The sequence below is a fragment of the Pseudophryne corroboree genome, chromosome 7 (assembly GCF_028390025.1).
Source record: "Pseudophryne corroboree isolate aPseCor3 chromosome 7, aPseCor3.hap2, whole genome shotgun sequence".
Taxonomy (NCBI): Eukaryota; Metazoa; Chordata; class Amphibia; order Anura; family Myobatrachidae; genus Pseudophryne; species Pseudophryne corroboree.
In genome coordinates this window covers 321,950,254-321,974,309 of record NC_086450.1, presented here as the reverse complement: position 1 = coordinate 321,974,309, position 24,056 = coordinate 321,950,254, and the positions used below count along the sequence as shown (strand labels likewise).

Here is a 24,056-nt window from a genome sequence, read left to right as displayed (position 1 = left end):
CGCACAGCAGCGATCAGGTCTGAAGTGCGCCGGCGCACGGCCGTCGGCTGTCTTAGCCCTGCGATTGCCTCTGCCTGAATGACAGGCAGAGGCGGTCGCTGGGCGGGAGGGGGTGGGCCGGTGGCGTTTGGGTGCCGTTTAGGGGGGCGCGGTCTGGGCAACGCAGGCGTGCCCACACCGTTGCGGTAACGAGGCCGCTGCGGGTGCGTGACGCCACACGCAGCCGCTGCGAACCGAGCAGCAACGAGTAGCTCCCAGCCAGCGCGCAGGAACTGCGCTGGCTTGGAGCTAGTCCTATAGTACAGAAGCATTGCCGTTGTGCGATGCTTTTGTGCTTGTACGACGGTCTTGGGCCTGACATGCGGGGCGGACTAGCCCTGTGCTGGACTTCCCCCCACATGTCAGGGAAGCTGATCGTAGATGTGCTAAATTTAGCACATCTAAGGTCAGGTCTGAATCACCCCCTAGGATTAAAAAAAAAACAGCTGCAAGATTCTTAATTTCAGCAGGAAGTGGGGTGGGTGGATTAGTGGAATTTTTCTTTACGGTATCATGCCCTTGTCTACACCACAAAATATCACACACAAATTGTAATAAGTCGCAAGATGTTTTCACTATGTGTAGTTCTCTTGCATAGGAACATTTATTGTATTGGTATACTCTTCTGAATGAGTACCTGGATTATGGGAGCAGTGATGATTAGTTTTGCTGAGCTATAGAATGTATAGCTTTGGTGGAAACCCTGCTATTATGCCTCTTTTAGACCAACAAACATTATGTTTGTGTAGTACTCATGTATATATTTTGCTGTCCATTGTAAAATTTAGTATGGGATAGTGGGTTTCGCCTATTACAACAAAATAAGATCATTTAGAGCAGTGAACCCACTATACTTGTTACTTAATGGCGCACCATTATAGAAAATGCACGTTTTGTAGCTTGAATTAAAGGACTATGGTGGCCAATCCTGAGATTGGGATCGCCGGGATCCCATCCTAAAATTGTCCGGGATTGAATCCCAGGATTGGAGCGTCCAATCCTGGGGATTTCGGGATTGGCCACCACTTTACTTTTTTCTATGCCGGGCAGCGTTGAGCGTCTTCAGCAAGCTCAGACGCTGCCCGGCTCCCCCTGTCCTGCTCTCCCTGTGTACACTGCGCAGCGAGACGTGAAGCCAGAGGTCACGCTGCGCAGTGCACACAGCAGCATGCGTCGTCCGGACTGCCCGCAGCCCTCTGGTCTCGGTAAGTGGATCCACCCCCCTCCACTTGCATAGAGGATGTTAAGATAGGGTGCGGGCTGGGCAGATGGGGTAGTAACCCAATCCCAGGTATCGATCATTTTTCAATCCCAATTCCCGGGATTGAAAACACGGCCCGGTATTAGCCTCCCTATACATGTCAATTAAAATAAGAAACTTGTAATGTAAAATTTTGTAATAGTGTATGTATGCTGTGTCCCTAGAAAAGCCTTGTATGTAACTCCTGGTTGACCCCACCAGATGTGAGCACAGTATGGGCAAACATAAAAGTAGGGATTATTTTGAGGAACTTTTCCTAAATGCTTTCTTCAAATTAGTAGTGCTTGTATCCTTTGATCATATAATCATTTATCTTGAGTACTGCCAGTGCATTCCTCATAATGATACACTGAACACTATTTGTAGAACTACTTTCAAATTATCTCTGCCTAATTGTACCTATTTTATGGAATATTTATGCTAGACAGTATTATGTTTCCAAGCTATGTCTAAACTGGATGCGGTCAAAATACTGGCAGTTGGGATACCGACGGTCAGAAGACCGCTAGCAGGTTCCCTGTGGCCAGAATCACGACCCATCCCAGAGGTGGATAGAGGGGTTAGGGTGAGGCTGCGGGAGGGGGAGGATGGGGTTAGTCTGCGGGAGGCGTGGGTTAGGTTTAGGGGTAGGGTAAAATACTTACTGGGATGTGTTGGGACTCTGTCGGGATCCTGCTGTTGGTCTCCTGACTGTTGGGTTTTCCGACTGCCGGTGTTAGCGTACAAAACCCGTGTAAATGGAGGGTAAGTGTATGCAGCCATTCTGATATATTTTTTGCCTTAGATCATTTGGTTTAATGCCTTATTTGTGAATTTAGCGACATACGTAGGTGACCCAGTTGGACAAGACCGGTAATCATTTGGTTTAGCCTTTATGCTTGTTCTTTTAAGACACTGGCATTTAGGGATCACTTTGCAGTACATAACACTTCATTCTTGGAGGTTTCTATAATGAGTGTGGCCTGAGGTGGGACAGAATGTGACTGTTACTGAGACGCCACATACCGTCACATGACGTCAACTGCAGCGTAGCACGCTAAAGTTCAGCAGGTGGGGGAGTAAATTGTGGCTTTTGGGCAGCAGTGTAAGGTGCTTTAGCATATTGTGCATCTTAGGTAACTGTATTATTAGAAGATTCTTTGTCTTTCTGTTATTCTTTTGTTCCACATTGTAAAACGCAATGGACTATGCTGGCATTATGCAAATAACTGCTAATTAATAATGTATAATTAAGTAACATAAAGTACTTTCTACAGAGAATAAAACAAAGTAATTACTATAAATGCATAATGATGTGCATGCATTGTTTTCTTGAGTACGTGTGACATCTTTAATATTGCTGACAATCACCTTTAAATTCTTAATTATTAACATAACGTTCCATTAAATTGATTCGCTCATTTGTATTTCAGAAATGTTTTGATCACAAACCCAGAATTATTAGCCAACAAAATAAGGACAAGCCATCCACTTGTTCACATCCTGTGTCAAAACATGGTTTTGAAGAAAATAAGTGAGTATAGAGAGGTCTCCTCTCTTTATTTCATTATTAATAATAATGCTTTTATCACTGATGTGCTTAATTAATATACTTTCTATGAAGCACCTTTAAGGATCATCTTACAATGAATATATTATGGTAAATGATTGTTTGATAATGATTGCGCGCCATCTGTGCTAATCCGGCATTGGCTTCCTTGAGATGACAGTACTTCTAATTGCTGAGGGCTACAGAAATCCCTACAATTATGAAAGTTGAAGGTTAGCGCCGTCTTTTCCTGTAATAAGGGCTGTATCTGTAAGGTCACCTAAGGATGTCACCCATCCAATACACAATTACAGAGATTACTCTGCCATCTGCAACCGAAACTGCAATAGGATGTGTGTATGAAGCATGTCTATATGAAAGTTTATATTGTCACTGTTTAAAGCAACTGTACAACATCAGATAACATTAATGTGCTGGTTGCTGTATGTCTTTCGGCAACTTTAAATACTTTGCTTCCTACTTCCTGGCTTGTAAATGTACTAAGTATTGGTAGTAGTGAAACTTTCTACTACACGTTGGTTATAGTAAGCATATTGGGTACCCAACACCCTCTTTTTACACCCATCAGCCATAACATTAAAATCACCAGGCTAATTTTGTGTAGGTCTCCCTCATGCCACCAAAACAGCTCTCATCTGTCGCGGCATGGACCTCTGAAGGTTTCCTATGGTATCTGGCACCAAAACATTAGCAGCAGATCCTTTAAATCCTGTAAGTTCAAATTGGGGCCTCCATGGCACTCCCTTTTTTTCCAGAACATCCCACAGATACTCGATCGGATTGAGATGTAGAATTTCAAGACTAGTGAACACCTTGAACATTTTGTCATGTTCCACAAACCAGTGTGGAACAATATTTGCAGTGTGGGAGGGCATATTATCCTGCTAACAGGTGCCACTGCCATCAGGGAAAAATAATGTTTAGGGAGGTTGTATGTGTCAAAGTAACATCCACATGAACGCCAGGACCCAAGGTTTCCCAGCAGAACATTTTCCAGAGCATTATACTGCCTGTAGCTTGCCTTCTTCCCATACTGAGAACTGGCACCACCTCTTCCCTAGGTAAATGAAGCACACAAACTCAGCCATCCTCATGCTGTAAAAGAATGTGTTTCATTAGACCAGTCCACCTTCTTCAATTCCACAGTCCAGTTCAGATGCTCAGGTGCCCATTATGGGCACTTTTTCCTGGTTGACAAGGGTCAGTATGAGCACTCTAATACCCCTTTCAGACCACCAGCAATAACCCAGGTTATTGCACTTTAACACGCAGCAACCCGTGTTGCAACCTGGTATTTCAACTGGTACCAAGCAGGATTGAACACTGGTTCAACCCGTCTCGCGGTGTGGTGTGAACGGGTACGCTGGGTGAGTGTGACCCGTTCACACCATAGGAAGAGGCGGCACTTAGTAGAGGTCATCTCATCTCCAAGCGCAGCGTTGGTGCGCGCCAGCGGTGACGTCACCAACCCATAAATAAGCGGAGTCAAGCCGCATGTCTGAAAGGAGTCTTACCAAGTCGCACCCGGGAAGGACCCATGTACAAATCCTGTGTGCGACTCTGCTATAGCGGTGTGAAAGCGGTATAACTGGTCTACGACTGTGCAGTCTAGTATGCAGCAAGCTGAGATGCACTGTGTGTTCTGACATCTTTCTGTCATAGGCAGCATCAACTTTTTCTGCAATTTGTGTTACAGTAGCTCTTCTGTGGGATAGGACCACACAATTTGACCCTTGACAAAGGTCCTTACGCTTGGCCATTTTTCCTGCTTCCAACACATCATGCCTTGACAGGTGCTATTGTAACAAAATAAACAATGTTATTCCCTTAACCTGTCAGTGGTTTTAATGTTGTGGCTGGTGGGCATACGTGATCTATGGCATATATTTATTATAATCATCCTGGAATAAAGCGCAGCCATGCTTCCTGCACTGGTAACAGTTGTAAACAATAAGTTTCAGCTCTTGGAAATACATGAACTGTTTCTATTCTATCACGCAGGTGTCTTGTTCACATGTTCAGAGACACTGTAGTAAAGTACTGCAAGATCCGTCCATTTAACATTCACTTTGTGCTGGATCTTTGTCGGCATGAGGTTCGCTATGGATGCTTAAGAGAAGATGACTGCTTCTATGCACACAGCTTGGTGGAGCTCAGAGTCTGGGTGATTCAGAAAGAGACAGGTGAGCCCGTCCTCTAACAGTCCACTGATGGTGTAGAAAACTGTATCCAAACACTGGTCCATACATGTAACACTTATTTGGATATTATTTTTTTGTAGAAATTTCTTTTGAAGAAATTGTACAGGAATCTCAGAATTATTGGGCAAAGGAGTCCGCAGCACTAAATCCCCAGGTACATTATTTAATAATAGTGTTACGTAAAAGTCACATGTGATGGGGGGAGGATTATTCAATTAGCCACGAAAAAGTGGTTTTGTGATAAAAAAATTTGGTTTTTATCAAGACCCATGAAAAACAGGTATTCAATTGCCAAAAACGGACCTGCAATAATTCTCTGTATGTTTTACTGCAAATTTGTATTCGCCGTATCTGAGCAGGAGAAAAGTTGGGTAAATCCCTATTTTAAGTGAAAATGGTAGGGATTTAGTTCAGATCATTATTTTTAATTAGCCAATAATGACCTCCCATTTTTGAGGACAAAAAGTGCAAAGTGATGGAACTTGGGGTACAAGGTTTTGGACAGGTATATTGGAGTGATTTATGAGTGCGAGAAGTGTTTTTAGGCTTGCAGGTGGGAGTAATTGGGCTTTTGTCTTTTTTACTTTTTTTTTTTTCAATTGGCTTAAAATGACCCAAATATATACTTATACCCATTTTTATGTACCCCCAATTTAATTTAAGCGCGTATTTTGCGTAAAAACACTGGCTTTCTATAATTTTTTTTTAACTTTTTTTAGAAAAATGCATTAGCCATTTGACACAATTTAAGTACCCCAAATCTTTTTATTATTAGTTAGTTTGTTTTTGGGGTATAAGAAGATTTCCCCATGTTGACCTACACTTTTGTCTGGTTTTGCTGGCAGGTATTATCATACTAATCCTGTCTTCACTAATTTGCAATAGCTTAGGTCGAATTGTGGAAACGTGCATACCTGTGAAAAGCTGCTTTTTGGTGATAGCACAAAAAATGTCCAAGCGCTGTAGATTACAGCTTTTTAGTGGCTAATCGAATCCCCCCCGTAATGTCAAAAAAACTAATTGTGATTGTACTGCTTCACTGGATGGGCCATTTGTTTTTGAGATCAGAGACTTGAAAAGCTGTTATGGTTTATACAATCCTTTATTTCCTTTAACATTATTGATGATTGACATATTTTCAGCATATTGTTGAGGCCTGCACTTTTCTATTCCTGAGTTTCTCATGTCTGCTGCAAAGTGTCCAAGCCTTGTTTCCTGCTGTGGTTATTCAATGGGCATAAAGGAATGGGGTTCAACTTCTGGGCTCTTTAACAGAGTTGGACAAAATGATTTAGAGTTATGGGACTTTTGAGCCAAGGATTATCAATGCTTAATAAACTCCTAAATAAAAATGTGAAGATTCAGTCAATTTCCGATTGAATTTGAGAGAAGTACAGTAGTTGTGAGAAAAATCTTTCTCCCATTGCATGGTTAGTTCTGAAGCATAGATTTAAGCTGTCTCTTGCCACGCTCAAGCACTGATACAGTATGTAGTGCCCTGGTTCTCGACAACATGCTTTCCACTATCATGTAGAAATGAGGTGGGAGAAATGTCTTCTGTATATACAACTATAGATTAAATATTTAAGTGCAGTTCATAGCAGAAACCCTTCAAGGTTATAATCAAAGATAAAATAAAGTTATAAAATAATTGAAATCCTTAGTCAAATCTAGGTGACTGTAGTATCTTTTAATGAGCCAGGGCAAATATGAATCCATTGAATCAACGGAAATCACTCCAGAATGTAGGAATATTGCCTACTAGGATGTTGGGATTTATCCAGGAAGAATTATGACTGGCAAAAGGCAACTTGGCTTATCTGGATTTTGATCACCTATGTAAGACTAGAGGAAGCACTGAGCAATATGAGAGACCCACTGAGAGCACCTGGCCATTGAGGACTTCAGTTTGATTAATCTTATAGATTTAACCCACTCTTCATATTTAGCAAATGGAGCGTCTTTGATGTCCTGCTTGTTAGCGATACATGAGATAATATATTCCATCAAATGTACATACATACTAATCAAATTTGAATCAGTGGGTTCTCAATATCTAGCATCTAGAACATATTTATACAGTTGTCTAAAGCCATTGCCAAGTCAGCCAGTAGACGTTTACAGCCTTAAGTTATATTTCTGCTGCGGGGTACACTGGGCTCCACAAGGAATGGACAATGGGGTGTAGAGTAGGATCTTGATCCGAGGCCCCAACAGGCTCAAAGCTTTGACTGTTCCCAGAATGCATAGCGCCGCCTCCTATATCACCCCGCCTCCCTGCACAGGATCTCAGTTTTGCAGTTGGTGCTGCAGTAGCAAGCACTTAACAGAGGGGCTGCTCCAGGCAGCCCTAAGAAGAGCTTTTTTTCTGAGGAAAAAAGTGAAGACTTCAAGGGCAGCAGCAGTGTTACATGTCAGTGGACATTCACGGCTCCAGCTCCGGCTCTTCCCAGCGGCGTTGTACACTCCCGAGCCCTGGTTGTCGGGTAACAACAGCAGGAGGCTCCGATTTTCTTCTTGTCAGGCACACACGACGGGGGCTCTCCGGGATCGCGTGGCCGCGCTTCGGGTGGTGGTAAGTGGGTCCCGCTTCGCGATCCGGCACGGTCAGTGGGAGGCGGGCCACGCGCGCTGGCGGTGGACACTGTGGCAGTACAGGCGATCCCACTAGATCACCAGGGCATGGGACAGGTCAGGTTTTCTTTATAAACCGTTTTATTAGAGCCCGCAGTACCCGGTGGTTTTGCCAGCAGGGGGATGAAGCTTGGACCTGAAGCCCATCCCCCAGCCCCAGGGCGCCATTTTCTGCAAATGTTCCTGCCCTGGAGCTGCATATCTGTCTCTCCCTCACTCCCTGGCAGTGTCTGCGGCGCCATTATCCCTCAGCTCACTGTTCCTGGGAATGCTTGGGCAAATCCTCCTATGTAAAGTCGCCTGGTTGTCAGTGCTGTGACTTTACAAGACACTTAAGTATTCTACCTGCCTTTTTTAGTCAGTGTTAGTTAAGAAAGAGTGCACTTAGTCAGGGTTTCCTAGTACAATTACCCTGTGATATACATCCAGTTCTTACTGTGTACTGTTATATCTATTGTTATATAGCTGTGTAAGCTAGTCCAGTGCAGTATTATTGTTAGTAATAACCTCTTCATTGTACAGACTGTGACTATTTGTGTGTGCATTTGATAGCTGAGTGTTGTCCATTTCGTGTCTTTCACTCAACCTGCTATCCCTATATTCTATAACCTGAGGGGGCTTGGTGCGTCAGGTTTTATCTAATACGTATAGGATTTTCCCAAAGATATACTGTATTACGTATTTTTCTCTGTGATTTAGTCACCATATCTCTCCTTTATCTCTGCTGGTGCTTACTCCACTGCGCAGGGGTTTGGGCTGGAGGTATTGTGCTGCTGACAAATGGTACTGTGTTACCTGATACTGCAAGCTATATCATGTCTGCTTCTGAGGGTAACGGTTCTGGGGCTGAACACACTGCCGGTGCTGCTGGAGCCACAGATACCTATGAGGAGAATATAGCAGCTTTGGGCTCTGGTTCTGGGGGCTCCTTGCCCCCCAGTGGGACTGTGGCAACGGGGGCAAATAATGACCCACCGTGGGCCGCTTTTTCCACGCTTCTGCATACGCCAGTTCATAAACTAACACCCCCTATGGGACCCCCAATGCCGGTGCAACCGTTTGTGGTCCCTGCAGCTAACCCGCCGTGGGCGGACGATTTATCTGCTCAAATAAAGAAGTTGAACCAGTCCCTGACTACTAAAAAGTCTGACCATCGCTCGCCTACGTCCAAGGGGTCCTCTAAGCGAGCGCTTGTCTCCTCACAATCCACTGCTGTCACTGACACCTCGTCGGATGAAGACGGCACTTACACTGACCCCACAGGTTCTGACTCAGATACGGCTGATGGGGAGGGTGGTTCACATGTGGATGTTCCTGATCTTTTGGAGGCTATTAAGTTAATTTTACAGATTACGGATGATCCCGAGCCATCCGTTCCTCCTAAGAAACCAGATAGGTTCAAGCGTCAGAAGGTGATTAAACAAGTTTTACCTCACTCTGACCACCTAGTGGATATACGTCAGGAACCCTGGGAAAACCCGGGTACGAAGTTTGTGCGTCAAAAGAAGATGTTGGCTCGCTATCCCCTCGCGCCGGAGCTGTCTAAGAATTGGGAAACGCCTCCTCCAGTGGACTCACATGTGGCTAGGATGGTGGTTTCCTCAGCTCTACCGGTCACCACCGTCAGGTCTCTAAAAGAGCCTACGGATAAACGTGTGGAGGGTTGTCTGAAAGCGATTTACACCCTCACGGGTGCTGCACAAAGGCCCACTATTGCAGCTACTTGGGCTGCAGAGGCCATTGAAGCATGGGCCTTGGAGTTAGATGCTGAAATCTCCTCTGACCATGCTAGACAATGCTTGTCTTATATTGTCACAGCTTCTCGTTATATCAAAGAGGCGGCTTCTGATGCCGGTATCCTGGCAGCCAAGGCTTCTAGTACGTCAGTCCTGGCTCGACGGATATTGTGGCTGAGATCCTGGTCTGTGGATCTGGACTCTAGATAAACCCTGGAGGTACTCCCTTTTAAGGGAGATATTCTGTTTGGGGAGGATTTAAATAAGATTGTGGCTGACTTGCCTACTGCCAAAACTGCCTGACTGCCAAGTACTGCTCCTTCTGTGTCGAAGGCTAAAGGTACTTCCTTTCGCCCCTTTCGTCCTTCAGGTAAAGCAAAAGGTCAGGTGTACAACAAGCAGGCCCGCACTTCCAAGACAGATAAGCCTGCCGCATGACGGGGCGGGCCTCCCTCTGGGGGATCCCAGTGGGGGGGGGGGGCGGCTTCTAGGGTATACCCAGGAATGGTTGAAGACCACTTCAGATGCCTGGGTACGGGAAGTCGTCACTCGAGGTTACGCCATAGCCTTCAAAAACCGACCCCCTCATCGATTTTGCCAGACAGATGTCCCGTTGGACAAGAGAAAGGCAAACACTCTACATTCGGTGGTACAGACCCTCCTGGATACAGGAGTCGTAGTACAGGTGCCTCTTGCGCAGAGGGGCCGGGGGTACTATTCTCTGCTGTTTCTAGTCCCGAAACCGAATGGGTCCTCCCGGCCCATTCTCAACCTCAAAGCATTGAACAGGTTTGTGAAGGTTTCCAAGTTCCGGATGGAAACCCTTCGCTCTATAGTTCTGGCCTTGGAACCTGGGGACTTCATGGTCTCCCTGGATATACAGGATGCTTACCTGCATATTCCTATTGCAGTGTCTCATCAGCAATACCTGAGATTTGCGATTGGCAACTGCCATTACCAGTTTCGGGCGTTACCTTTTGGTTTAACAACGGCTCCGCAAGTCTTTACAAAAGTCATGGCGGTGATGACGGTGGTACTCTGCCGTCAAGGGGTCAGGATACTGCCGTATTTGGACGACTTGTTAATCCTGGCAAATTCCCCAGAACTTCTCCTGCGTCATTTAGATGTGACGGTCCGGTTTCTGCAAGCCCACGGGTGGCTCATCAACTGGAAGACGTCATCCCTGATCCCTGCTCAGAGCATGGTGCATCTGGGAGCACTATTGGATACTCACAACCAGCGGTTGTTCCTGTCTCAGGAGAAAGTTCTGAAACTTCAGGACAGGATTCGTTGCTTCCTATCTCGTCCGCAAGTGTCGATACATTCGGCGATGCAGGTGCTGGGCCTCATGGTGTCAGCATTCGACATGGTGGAGTATGCTCAATTTCACTCTCACCCTCTCCAGAGGCTGATTCTAGCCAAATGGGACGGCCTGCCTCACCGGATCAGGTCTCAAATGATCTCATTGACTCCGGAGGTCCGTCTGTCGCTGCTCTGGTGGCTCTAGGACCAACAACTGTGCAGGGGCCGTCCGTTCTGGATATCCGACTGGGTCCTGTTGACGACAGATGCCAGTCTAAGAGGTTGGGGCGCGGTGCTGGAGCAACACTCCCTTCAGGGGCGGTGGACCAAGGAGGAGTCCCTCCTCTCGATCAATATTCTGGAGTTGCGGCCGGTCTTCAATGCCTTGAACCTAGCCCAGCATTTAATTCAGAACCGTCCTGTTCAAATACAGTCGGACAACGCCACCACAGTGGCTTACATAAATCATCAAGGCGGCACTCGAAGCCGCCTTACAATGAAGGAAGTCTCACGGATTCTACAGTGGGCAGAATGCCATCTACCGGCCATATCGGCAATATTCATTCCGGGAGTCCTGAATTGGGAAGCGGACTTTCTCAGTCGTCAGGACGTGCATGCCGGCGAGTGGGGCCTCCATCCAGGAGTGTTTCAACTCCTAGTGGAAAGGTGGGGCCTTCCAGACGTAGATCTGATGTCGTCTCGACACAATCACAAGGTTCCGGTCTTCGGAGCAAGGACAAGGGATCCTCGAGCAGCATTTGTGGATGCGCTGGCGGTTCCGTGGAGGTTTCGGCTGCCGTACGTGTTCCCTCCGGTGTCACTCCTGCCCAGGGTAATTCGGAAGTTCAAGCAAGAAAAAGGAATTCTGCTTCTCATAGCTCCAGCGTGGCCCAGACGGCACTGGTTCTCAGACCTGCAAGGCCTATCGTCAGAGCGTCCAATTCTACTTCCACAACGCCCAGACCTCCTCGTTCAGGGCCCCTGTGTCTACCAGGACCTAGCCGGGCTGTCTTTGACGGCTTGGCTCTTGAAGCTTCCATCTTAAGGGCTAAAGGGTTTTCTGAGGCGGTCATTCAAACTCTGTTGCGGGCCCGGAAACCGGCTTCGGCTCGGATTTACTATAGGGTCTGGCATTCTTACTTTGTTTGGTGCGCATCTAACGATTATGACACTTCCAAGTTTAGTATAGCCAAGTTGTTGGCTTTTCTTCAGCAGGGCCTTGACTTAGGCCTGCGTCTGGCCTCCCTCAAGGTTCAAATATCTGCCTTGTCGGTGTGGTTTCAGAGAAAAATTGCGACCTTACCTGATGTGCATGCCATTACTCAGGGTGTGTTGCATATCCAACCTCCCTATGTCCCGCCTGTGGCTCCTTAGGACTTGTCGGTCGTTTTGGAGGCGTTACAAGAGTCTCCGTTTGAACCTCTTGGTTCAGCTGACCTTAAGTGGCTTTCCCTTAAGGTGGTGTTTCTGCTGGCTATTGCTTCAGCTAGAAGAGTGTCGGATTTGGGTGCCTTGTCCTGTATTTCCCCATATCTGATATTTCACCGTGACCGGGCGGCTCTTAGGACTCGTCCCGGCTATCTACCTAAGGTGGTTTCTTCGTTCCACCTTAATCAGGAGATTGTAGCTCCGGCACTAGTTTCTTCTGATCTGTCTTTGGATGTGGTACGGGCTCTCCATCTCTATGTGAAGAGAACTGCTTTTATTAGGAACTCTGATTCTCTTTTTGTTGTGTTTGGGTTTCACAAGCAAACTCTGGCCAGATGGATTAGAATGGTGATTGCACGTGCTTGGGTGAAGGCTGGTCTCTCTACTTCTGATCACATTAAGGCCCATTCTACTCGGTCTGTTGGACCTTCTTGGGCGGCCCAACGTGGTGCGACCCTTGAACAATTAGGCGGCTACGTGGTCCTCTGTGAACACGTTCATAAGGTTCTATGCCTTCGATACTGCCGCTTCCCAGGATGTTTCCTTTGGACGCCGGGTTCTTGTGCCCGCTACAGTGCGTCCCCTCCCATAAGGAACTGCTTTAGGACATCCCCATTGTCCATTCCTTGTGGAGCCCAGTGTACCCCGCAGCAGAAAACAAGTTTTATGGTAAGAACTTACCTTTGTTAAATCTCTTTCTGCGAGGTATACTGGGCTCCACAAGGCGCCCACCCTGACGCACTTAGCTTCTTTGGGTTGGTATGGCATTAGCCGCTGACACGTCTCCTGTCGTGAGAATGCGGTGTTGTGGCTGCTAACCGTTGTCGTCTCTTTTCCTGCTACTGCATTGGACTGGTTAACTAAAAACTGAGATCCTGTGCAGGGAGGCGGGGGGATATAGGAGGCGGCGGTATGCATTCTGGGAACAGTCAAAGCTTTGAGCCTGTTGATGCCTCGGATCAAGATCCTACTCTACACCCCATTGTCCATTCCTTGTGGAGCCCAGTGTACCTCGCAGTAAGAGTTTTAACAAAGGTAAGTTCTTACCATAAAACTCGTTATTTATATATCAAATATACAAAGCAGCCATTTGTATGTTTCCACAACACAGTGACATTTATAGGAAAAGTCTCAATCCACCTTTGTATCGGTCTTTATAGAATAAACTGGCCATTTACTTATTAGTTACATTAGTTTTGTTATGATAGATTTTATGCATGTAAATATAGTTTGTAACCTCACCGGTATTTTGTTGCTTATTGTGTTCTGCTTTTTACGAAAGCTGCTGAACATTCACAGTAATCACGGATATCCAAAATTTAACATTAAGTTTGTGTGCGCACAATGCTGGAGAAACGGCCAAGTGATTGAAGCAGACACAAACCGAAAATATTGCAGTGCAAAGGCAAGACATACGTAAGTACATAAGAGAGCAATATGCCTGCAGCAAAACAGTAAATCATACTAATGGTATATATTAATAGGTGTTGTGCAGTGCCTGGCTTGGTTGTCATTGCCTACTAACACCGCATGTGTCTATCTTAGGTGGACCAGAGATCGTCAGGTTGTGCTTGTGATGTCCAATGAGCGGAAAAAGTGGATATCTATCCGACCATGTCCGACAAAGAAACCAGTACCTGTTCAGTTTGAGGTGATTTTAATATTATTGTACATATAAATCTGTAGAGAAATGTAGAGATTGGAGGTGTCCAGCTATGAAAAAGAGAAGTCAATTAAATGCAGGTAAAGCATATCAAGATTAAGAAAGTGATAATAGCCTATCAAATTTGTAAATATAGATCATGGCTATTCAACAAAAACTTTGAGTGGGCGACTCTGAAAAGTTTGGGAGATTTGGGGGGCCAGACACGTGGGTTTTACTATAAAAGCAAAAGTTAAGTTTAAAGTATATTACACATATGCCGTCAGAGACACACATGCCTCTGTATGCCATATTTATCCTCTGCAGGACACAACATTTGTCACACATGTCCTAATGCACACCAGCTTGTCACAAATGTCCCCATGCACAGCAGCTACTGACAGTAGTGTCCCTTATTCACATTATGCCACACAGTAGTGTCCCTTATTCACATTATGCCACACAGTAGGGCCTCTTATTCATATTATGCCACACAGTAGCGCCCCCTATTCACATTATGCCACACATTAACATATCACACCGTAGGGCCCCTTGTTCACATTATGCCGCACAGTATGGCCCCTTATTCACATTATGCCACACAGATAGAGCAGGAGAGGCGATACAGTAATATAGAGATCACTTCAGTGGTGCCACATGTCCAAGCATGCCAGGCCCTCCATCTGTGACTTTGGAGCCCTACTGCTAGATCCCTGTTGCTTCCAGTGTCTTTACCTCTGCATGATCTGTGCTCGTTTCCATCTTTCCTTTTATACTTCTGCAGCATCTTAATTTTTGTGCAGAATAGAGGAGGAGGAGCCACAATGATTAAATGTGGCGGGCACGCACTCCTCGTGACAGGCATGCAACATCCCACCTACTTCTGCTTACAGGCCGCTAGTTGAATAGCCCTGATGTAGAGGGTCTTGTTTGGTCCTAGGCAATGTTTCAATAGCAATAGATAGTGCTAAGTTTTTGCAGATTCTCAGTCCCGGATGGAGATGTTTCTCATATGGAAACTTATGTAAATGAATCTCTGGTATACAGGGAATCTACTAAAAGGCTATAATAATGAAAACATTTTTAAGCAAGTTTCATTAAAGAATAGATTAAAAGCTGTATTAAAAAATAAATATGTAATGTAAATATGATATTCATTCTTCTGGTAATCCTATCCATGAACACCTGTTGACCCCTAAAGAGCCACTAGCTAGATTACTTATACCCTTTTCACACCACCTGAGTTGGGTCGCACCCGGGAGCCTGGCATGGGAGCTCCCAGGGTGCGACCCGCCTCAGGCACCCCGCTGTCTGCAACCCGGCATATTGCCGGGTTGGTGTTGTCAGCAGTGATGCGGCGGGGGTGGCGCTTGGAGATCACATGATCTCCAAGCACCGCCCATACACACACAGTGAACGGGAAACGGGTCGCATCGAATTGACTCCCGTTCACACCACACAGCGAGCCGGGTTGAACACAAGTTCCCCTGGCATCTTTCAGACTGCACATGAACACGGGTTATGTGCTCTCATGTGCCAGTAACCCGTGTTCATAGCTGGTGGTCTGAAACGGGTATTAGAGAGAGATCAGTACGAAATCCCGCCGGACGGGATCCCGGCGGTCGGAATATCGACACCGGGATCCTGACCGGCACAATCCCGACGGGGGGCGAGCGCAACGCAGGCTCGCTGCGCTCGCCACGCTGCGGCCACGGTGCCTCGCTACGCTCGCCACACTAAATTTATTCTCCCTCTATGGGTGTCGTGTACACCCACAGAGGGAGAAAATGTCGGGATTGTGCCGGTCGGGATCCCGGTGTCTGTATTTCGACCGCCGGGATTCCGTCCGGCGGGATCTTGACCGCATCCCATTAGAGAGACCAGATGACCTTTACTGTTGATTCTTGCAGAAGTAAGTTACATCACTTGCAGCACTCCTCCTTACATATCCATCATGTGACTGCATCGAAGGGATATACCTCTACTTGGAATGAAGGTTTATGTAGTCATGTCTTAATAATAATTTGTAATAAATAATTTAAATAAATATAATGGGGGGGAATCCAATTAGTCGCGAAAAAATGTTGGTTATGAAAAACGAGGGATTTTCACTATTTTTTTTTTTTTTTTTTTTTTTTCGACCTATCTAATTAGTCCCCGTTCTTCTCAGCTGAAAACACACACGATCTTCGATAAGTTTCCGGATCCTGTTTGTTTTTTAAGGAAAAAAAATGAGGCTGTGAGGGCTGGTTATTGGGGATTTTGTGCCTCAGGCACGCAAAACAAAATCCCTGATAACTGCTGGCATCGGGGACAATTGAAAATCTCTGGGGGGGTCAATTAGCTGTAGTAAATTACTGCGGCTGATTGGATATTGTGTAGCCCATGTTTCTGGACGTTTCTTTTTTCTGTTAATTTATGTATAATTATAGAAGATATAGTAGTTCAAAATTCCACAAAAAATAATGAAGTTTCTGTGAACTTGATTGTGAAGGCTTTCACAAAATGGTTGACATGACAGATGTTCATTTTACCGGCCAGTAAAGGGTTTCCAGACTGCTGCCACCCTCTTTATTTTCTGAAGGACTGAATAATATAGCCATTTATTGCTGAATTGTCTTTTATGATGTAACAAAGTTTGTTCCCTTAATCCAGGCATGTCCAAACTGCGGCCCTCCAGCTGTTGTGAAACTACATATCCCAGCATGCCCTGACACAGTTTTGCTGTCAGAGAATGCTAAAGCTAGCTCAGGGCATGCTGGGATGTGTAGTTTCTCAACAGCTGGAGTGCCGTAGTTTGGACATGCCTGCCTTAATCCTTTTGTGACTGCTTAAGTAATACCTTTTCCTCACGGCTCTGCTTTGGACAAATATATTAATAATAATCTCATAATGTCTGTTAATCTCTAATCCCCAACTTTATTTCCCTATATATTATTATTTTGTACCAGTTATTTATATGGCACAACACACGTTCAGCAACGCTTTACAGAGAATATTTGGTCATTCACATCAGTCCCTGCCCCAGTGGATCTTACAATCTATATTCCCTACCACATGTAAATGCACACACATTCACACTAGGGTTAATTTTTGTTGGAAGCCAGTTAACCTACCAGTATATTTTTGGAGTGCGGGAGGAAACCGGAGTACCTGGAGGAGACCCACACAAGTACGGGGAGAATGCACAAACTCCACACAGGGCCATAGTGTGAATCGAACCCATGACCTCAGTGCTGTGAGTGAGTAATGCTAAAAATGATACCATCAGTGCTGCCACGAAATATAGCTACATATGTAGCAATGGTCATCATTGCCGCGGTGCATGCGCATCGCGGTGGCGATGGCACGCCTAGTGTGCCCGTGACTGTGTTAAATCCTATGACGCAAACGCCTGCTGCGGCCAGTTGTAGTGCGGCGCGTTCGCATTGTGCCGCGATGCGTGCGTACGCCTCGCGGCAACAAGAAGTGTGGCTACATCTGTACATCTATAGTGAGGTGGCTATTTTCTGATCAATAAACCATTTTTACAGATATTACCACTTAGGTTGGGATTATTATGCCAGCAGCAGAATAATGACTGCGGCATCACGTTCTCTAGAATCCCAACAGGAGGAAGGTGAGTATACTTACCATTCCCCAATGGGTTCCTAAACCTCTACCCCCATCCCCCTCAGCTTTACCCTAACCCCCTCCGCGGTGGTGTTTAAACCTAACACCACCACCACCACCCGCAGCCTAAAACTAGAAAACGCTATACAGTATAACGTAGCATTTTGTATGCACATACAGCTGCATACGCGCACATAATATAGGTATGCCGCATATCATTTTAATCAGCAGTGTCTGCTTGTGCATCCTATACGCATAGAGATGCGAATAAGATGCGTTATTTGGCAAAAACATGCTCGACGCTAACAGAGTTGCATGGGACCTGTCAGCTCACTCACGCCAGGCACCTCCCCCTACGAGGCGTATTGAGGCATGCTGTATGAGGACACATCTGTATATAGAGAAGTCTGTTGTCCTTTAGTGTAACTACACTATGATTCTCCTTGTTATGAGCTCATGTTCTTTCTGGATGAACATTGTAATAGATCAGTGATAACTCTTCAGCAGACAGAAATAAAACAACTATGTAGGCCAACTTCAAAATAATTGTCCCTATAATTAGTACAAACATGTCTATTGTGTCTCCCACAGTTGTGTCATCATATTTTGAGTGGCAAAAAATGCCAGTATATTGGAAATTGTGCTTTTGCTCACAGCCAAGAAGAGAAAGAGATTTGGACCTGTATGAGAGATCTAGGCAGTAAGTAAGAATATGTACAAACTGTTTCTTGTTTTATTCCTCATTACCTTCTTCTTCCTCATTCTATCCTTTGTCCCTCGGTCTCTATGTATTAATGCTGAGAGTATTTTATAGCACTTACAGTTTATTACATAGAACTGTCCTAATCTGTCATTTTATATTACAACTACGAGGGCTATATGCTTTGTGGCAATTAGTTGTAGAAATACTTCCTTTTATTTGTATCCATATAACTGATCTTTCCCCTGTCTAATGGTGCTGGCATGGAGGGTATTTAATGGGTGAGGCAGATGTAGACATTGCTCATGACTCACTTTGGGAAGAGTGATGTAAATAGTTTTTTTTTTTTTAATTCACTTTATTTTTAAAGATAGTATAAGTTTTATAAATGAATATAAAAAGCATGCTCTTATGTCAGAGTAATCATTGGGGCCGATTCAAATTAGTAAATTAGGGGTAAATGACTATAAACAAATAAAGTGCGTTCAAAAATATGCAGAGGCGTATACATCAGGGCGAGTTCATTTTGTTAGATGTGCTCTCTACTACCTCAGTAATTCTCTACATGGGTATTAGGAACTAGGTTGGAGGATCATGTGACACTAAGAGACATCTTTATTCTGAAGCCTATAGTATATATGGATGCTGGAGAAATTTTCATAGGGCGTGCAGGACTGCATGGGACTAAAAACTATCGCCCATATACTGGCTTGGCATTGTAAAGGTCAAAACGTCAACATGGAAAACGGTTGACACAAAAAAAAAGTTTTTTTTTTTAATGTTTTGTGTTTTTAAACATATTTCACCCAAATTTGTGAAATGCGTCCACTTAGGGCTCGCTCCGCTTCGCTCGCCACAAGGTTACTAAAGGTAATAGTTTGAGACATGGATAGTAAATGCAGCAAACATTGTATAAACATGAAAAAACCCTAAAAAAAAAATGTGTTCACCATATGTGTGTGAACCTTTTGACCCTGTGGACCTTGTAACCATCTATCAGCCACCTCCCCTGGCTTCCAAACATATGGGTACACCCTAGTTCTGAAGAGGGTAGTGTCCTTTCACCAGGTTATAACTTCAGGAGCTCACACACACACACACACACACACACACACACACACACACACACACACACACACACACACACACACACACACACACACACACACACACACACAAAAACAACCCAACACAGATCTCCACCATATCGTGTCAAAGAAAAATGGAGTCCCTCATTTAGGGCAGCAGATTTCCTAAGTTAAACAAATGGTAGGCCTTGTTGTGCTGCTGCATTATTACTGCATATGGTTAGCATTTAAATTGAGACAGCACAAGTTTACACCAGAAGAAATGATAATTTCTCTAACGTCCTAGTGGATGCTGGGACTCCGTCAGGACCATGGGGAATAGCGGGCTCCGCAGGAGACAGGGCACATCTAAATAAAGCTTTTAGGATCACATGGTGCGTACTGGCTCCTCCCCCTATGACCCTCCTCCAAGCCTCAGTTAGGTTTTTGTGCCCGTCCGAGAAGGGTGCAATCTAGGTGGCTCTCCTAAAGAGCTGCTTAGAAAAAGTTTTTTTAGGTTTAAATCTCAGTGAATCCTGCTGGCAACAGGATCACTGCATCGAGGGACTTAGGGGAGAGATTTCCAACTCACCTGCGTGCAGGATGGATTGGAGTCTTAGGCTACTGGACACTTAGCTCCAGAGGGAGTCGGAACACAGGTCCTCCTGGGGTTCGTCCCGGAGCCGCGCCGCCGATCCCCCTTACAGACGCTGAAGACGGAGGTCCGGAAAGCAGGCGGCAGAAGACTCCTCAGTCTTCATGAAGGTAGCGCACAGCACTGCAGCTGTGCGCCATTGTTGCTACACGTCTCACTGATTCAGTCACGGAGGGTGCAGGGCGCTGCTGGGGGCGCCCTGGGCAGCAATATTAAATACCTTTAGTGGCAAAATAAATACATCACATATAGCCATTAAGGCTATATGTATGTATTTAACCCAGGCCAGTTTTCTTAAAACCCGGGAGAAAAGCCCGCCGAAAAAGGGGCGGAGCTTATTCTCCTCAGCACTCAGCGCCATTTTCCTGCTCAGCTCCGCTGGTGAGGAAGGCTCCCAGGACTCTCCCCTGCACTGCACTACAGAAACAGGGTAACAAAGAGAAGGGGGGCATAATTTGGCGATATTGATATATTAAAAGCGCTTATATCAAAAACAACACCTTCTAGGGTTGTTTATATACATTTATAGCGCTTTTGGTGTGTGCTGGCAAACTCTCCCTCTGTCTCCCCAAAGGGCTAAGAGGGTCCTGTCTTCGATTAGAGCATTCCCTGTGTGGCTGCTGTGTGTCGGTACGTGTGTGTCGACATGTATGAGGACGATGTTGGTGTGGAGGCAGAGCAATTGCCGGTAATGGTGATGTCACCCCCTAGGGAGTCGACACCGGAATGGATGGCTTTAGTTATGGAATTACGTGATAATGTTAGCACATTACAAAAGTCAGTTGACGAAATGAGACGGCCGGAAAACCAGTTAGTACCGGCTCAGGCGTCTCAGACACCGTCAGGGGCTGTAAAACGTCCCTTACCTCAGTCAGTCGACACGGGTACCGACACAGATGAATCTAGTGTCGACGGTGAAGAAACAAACGTATTTTCCAATAGGGCCACACGTTATATGATCACGGCAATGAAGGAGGCTTTGCAGATCTCTGATACTGCTGGTACCTCAAAAAGGGGTATTATGTGGGGGGTGAAAAAACTACCTGTAGCTTTTCCAGAATCAGAGGAATTGAATGACGTGTGTGACGAAGCGTGGGTTAACCCAGATAGAAAACTGCTAATTTCCAAGAAGTTATTGGCATTATACCCTTTCCCACCAGAGGTTAGGGCGCGCTGGGAAACACCCCCTAGGGTGGATAAGGCGCTCACACGTTTATCAAAGCAAGTGGCGTTGCCGTCTCCTGATACGGCCGCCCTCAAGGATCCAGCAGATAGGAGGCTGGAAACTACACTGAAGAGTATATACACACATACTGGTGTTATACTGCGACCGGCAGTAGCCTCAGCCTGGATGTGCAGTGCTGGGGTAGTGTGGTTGGATTCTCTGACTGAAAATATTGATACCCTGGATAGGGACAGTATTTTATTGACTCTAGAGCAATTAAAGGATGCTTTTCTTTATATGCGAGATGCTCAGAGGGATATTTGTACTCTAGCATCAAGAGTAAGCGCGATGTCCATATCTGCCAGAAGAAGTTTATGGACGCGACAGTGGTCAGGTGATGCGGATTCCAAAAGGCATATGGAAGTATTGCCATATAAAGGAGGGGAATTATTTGGGGTCGGTCTTTCGGACCTGGTGGCCACGGCAACTGCCGGCAAATCCACTTTTTTACCTCAGACCCCCTCCCAACAGAAAAAGACACCGTCTTTTCAGCCGCAGTCCTTTCGCTCCTATAAAAACAAGCGACCAAAAGGACAGTCTTATCTGCCGCGAGGCAGAGGAAAGGGTAAGAGAGGGCAGCAAGCAGCCCCTGCCCAGGACCAGAAGCCCGCCCCGGGTTCTACAAAGCCATCAGCATGACGCTGGGGCTTTACAAGCGGACTCAGGAGCGGTGGGGGGTCGACTCAAGATTTTCAGCAATCAGTGGGCTCGCTCACAAGTGGACCCATGGATCCTGCAGATAATATCTCAGGGTTACATGTTGGAGTTCGAAAGGTCTCCCCCTCGCCGGTTCCTAAAGTCTGCTTTACCAACGTCTCCCTCAGAAAGGACGTCGGTTTTGGAAGCCATTCACAAGCTGTATTCTCAGCAGGTGATAGTCAAGGTACCCCTCCTACAACAGGGAAAGGGGTATTATTCCACACTATTTGTGGTACCGAAGCCGGACGGTTCGGTAAGACCTATTCTAAACCTGAAATCCTTGAACCTGTACATACAGAAATTCAAGTTCAAGATGGAGTCACTCAGAGCAGTGATAGCGAATCTGGAAGAAGGGGACTTCATGGTGTCCCTGGACATAAAAGATGCTTATCTGCATGTCCCAATTTACCCCTCACACCAAGGGTATCTCAGGTTCGTGATACAAGACTGTCATTATCAGTTTCAAACGCTGCCGTTTGGTTTGTCCACGGCCCCTCGGGTCTTTACCAAGGTAATGACCGAAATGATGGTTCTTCTACGAAGAAAAGGCGTATTAATTATCCCTTACTTGGACGATCTCCTGATAAGGGCAAAGTCCAGAGAACAGCTGGAAGTCGGTGTAGCACTAACCCAGGTAGTGCTTCAGCAACACGGGTGGATTCTGAATCTTCCAAAATCTCAATTGACCCCGACAACTCGTCTGCTGTTCCTGGGAATGATTCTGGACACGGTTCAGAAAAAGGTGTTTCTCCCGGAGGAGAAAGCAAGGGAGTTATCCGAACTTGTCAGGAACCTCCTAAAACCAGGAACTGTGTCAGTACATCAATGCACAAGAGTCCTGGGAAAGATGGTGGCTTCTTACGAAGCGATTCCATTCGGCAGATTCCATGCACGGACATTTCAGTGGGATCTGGTGGACAAATGGTCCGGATCGCATCTGCACATGCATCAGCGGATAACACTGTCACCAAGAACAAGGTTGTCTCTCCTGTGGTGGTTGCAGAGTGCCCATCTGTTAGAGGGCCGCAGATTCGGCATACAGGACTGGGTCCTGGTGACTACGGATGCCAGCCTACGAGGCTGGGGAGCAGTCACACAGGGAAGAAACTTCCAGGGCGTGTGGTCAAACCTGGAGACGTCCCTTCACATAAATATACTGGAGCTAAGAGCGATCTACAATGCTCTAAGCCTGGCAAAATCGCTGCTTCAGGGTCAGCCGGTGTTGATCCAGTCGGACAACATCACGGCAGTCGCCCACGTAAACCGACAAGGCGGCACGAGAAGCAGAAGAGCAATGACAGAAGCTGCAAGGATTCTGCGCTGGGCGGAGAATCATGTCATAGCACTGTCAGCAGTGTTCATCCCGGGAGTGGACAACTGGGAAGCAGACTTCCTCAGCAGACACGACCTTCACCCGGGAGAGTGGGGACTTCATCCAGAAGTCTTCCACATGATTGTGAACCGTTGGGAAAGACCAAAGGTGGACATGATGGCGTCTCGCCTCAACAAAAAATTGGACAGATATTGCGCCAGGTCAAGAGACCCTCAGGCAATAGCTGTGGACGCTCTGGTAACACCGTGGGTGTACCAGTCAGTGTATGTGTTCCCTCCTCTGCCTCTCATACCAAAGGTACTGAGAATTATACGGAAAAGAGGAGTAAGAACAATACTGGTGGCTCCGGACTGGCCAAGAAGAACTTGGTATCCGGAACTTCAAGAGATGCTCACGGAGGATCCATGGCCTCTACCTCTAAGAAGGGATCTGCTTCAGCAGGGACCTTGTATGTTCCAAGACTTACCGCGTCTGCGTTTGACGGCATGGCGGTTGAACGCCGGATTCTAAAAGAAAAGGGCATTCCAGAGGAAGTTATTCCTACCTTGATTAAGGCTAGAAAGGAAGTGACTGTACAACATTATCACCGCATTTGGCGAAAATATGTTGCGTGGTGTGAGGCCAAGAAGGCTCCAACGGAAGAATTTCAATTGGGTCGATTCTTACATTTCCTGCAAGCAGGATTGTCTATGGGCCTAAAATTGGGGTCCATTAAAGTTCAAATTTCGGCTTTATCAATCTTCTTCCAGAAGGAATTGGCATCAGTGCCTGAAGTACAAACTTTTGTCAAAGGTGTACTACATATACAACCCCCAATAGTGCCTCCAGTGGCACCGTGGGATTTGAACGTAGTTTTGAATTTTCTCAAATCTCATTGGTTTGAGCCTCTAAAATCGGTAGATTTAAAATACCTTACATGGAAGGTAACCATGCTATTGGCCCTGGCTTCAGCCAGGAGAGTTTCAGAGTTGGC

At 46.0% G+C, this 24,056-nt stretch overlaps 1 protein-coding gene across 2 annotated transcripts in view; it reads left to right on the top strand.

Annotated features, from left to right (window-relative positions):
* ZC3H7A (zinc finger CCCH-type containing 7A) overlaps positions 1-24,056 on the top strand; it is a 201,015-nt gene that overhangs the window by 167,195 nt on the left and 9,764 nt on the right. For both annotated transcript variants that reach the window (XM_063934308.1, XM_063934307.1), the window contains exons 15-20: positions 2,713-2,813; positions 4,851-5,032; positions 5,131-5,204; positions 13,433-13,566; positions 13,696-13,801; positions 17,996-18,104. In XM_063934308.1, the coding sequence (XP_063790378.1) occupies positions 2,713-2,813; positions 4,851-5,032; positions 5,131-5,204; positions 13,433-13,566; positions 13,696-13,801; positions 17,996-18,104 (706 nt within the window). The remainder of the gene's footprint in view (positions 1-2,712; positions 2,814-4,850; positions 5,033-5,130; positions 5,205-13,432; positions 13,567-13,695; positions 13,802-17,995; positions 18,105-24,056) is intronic.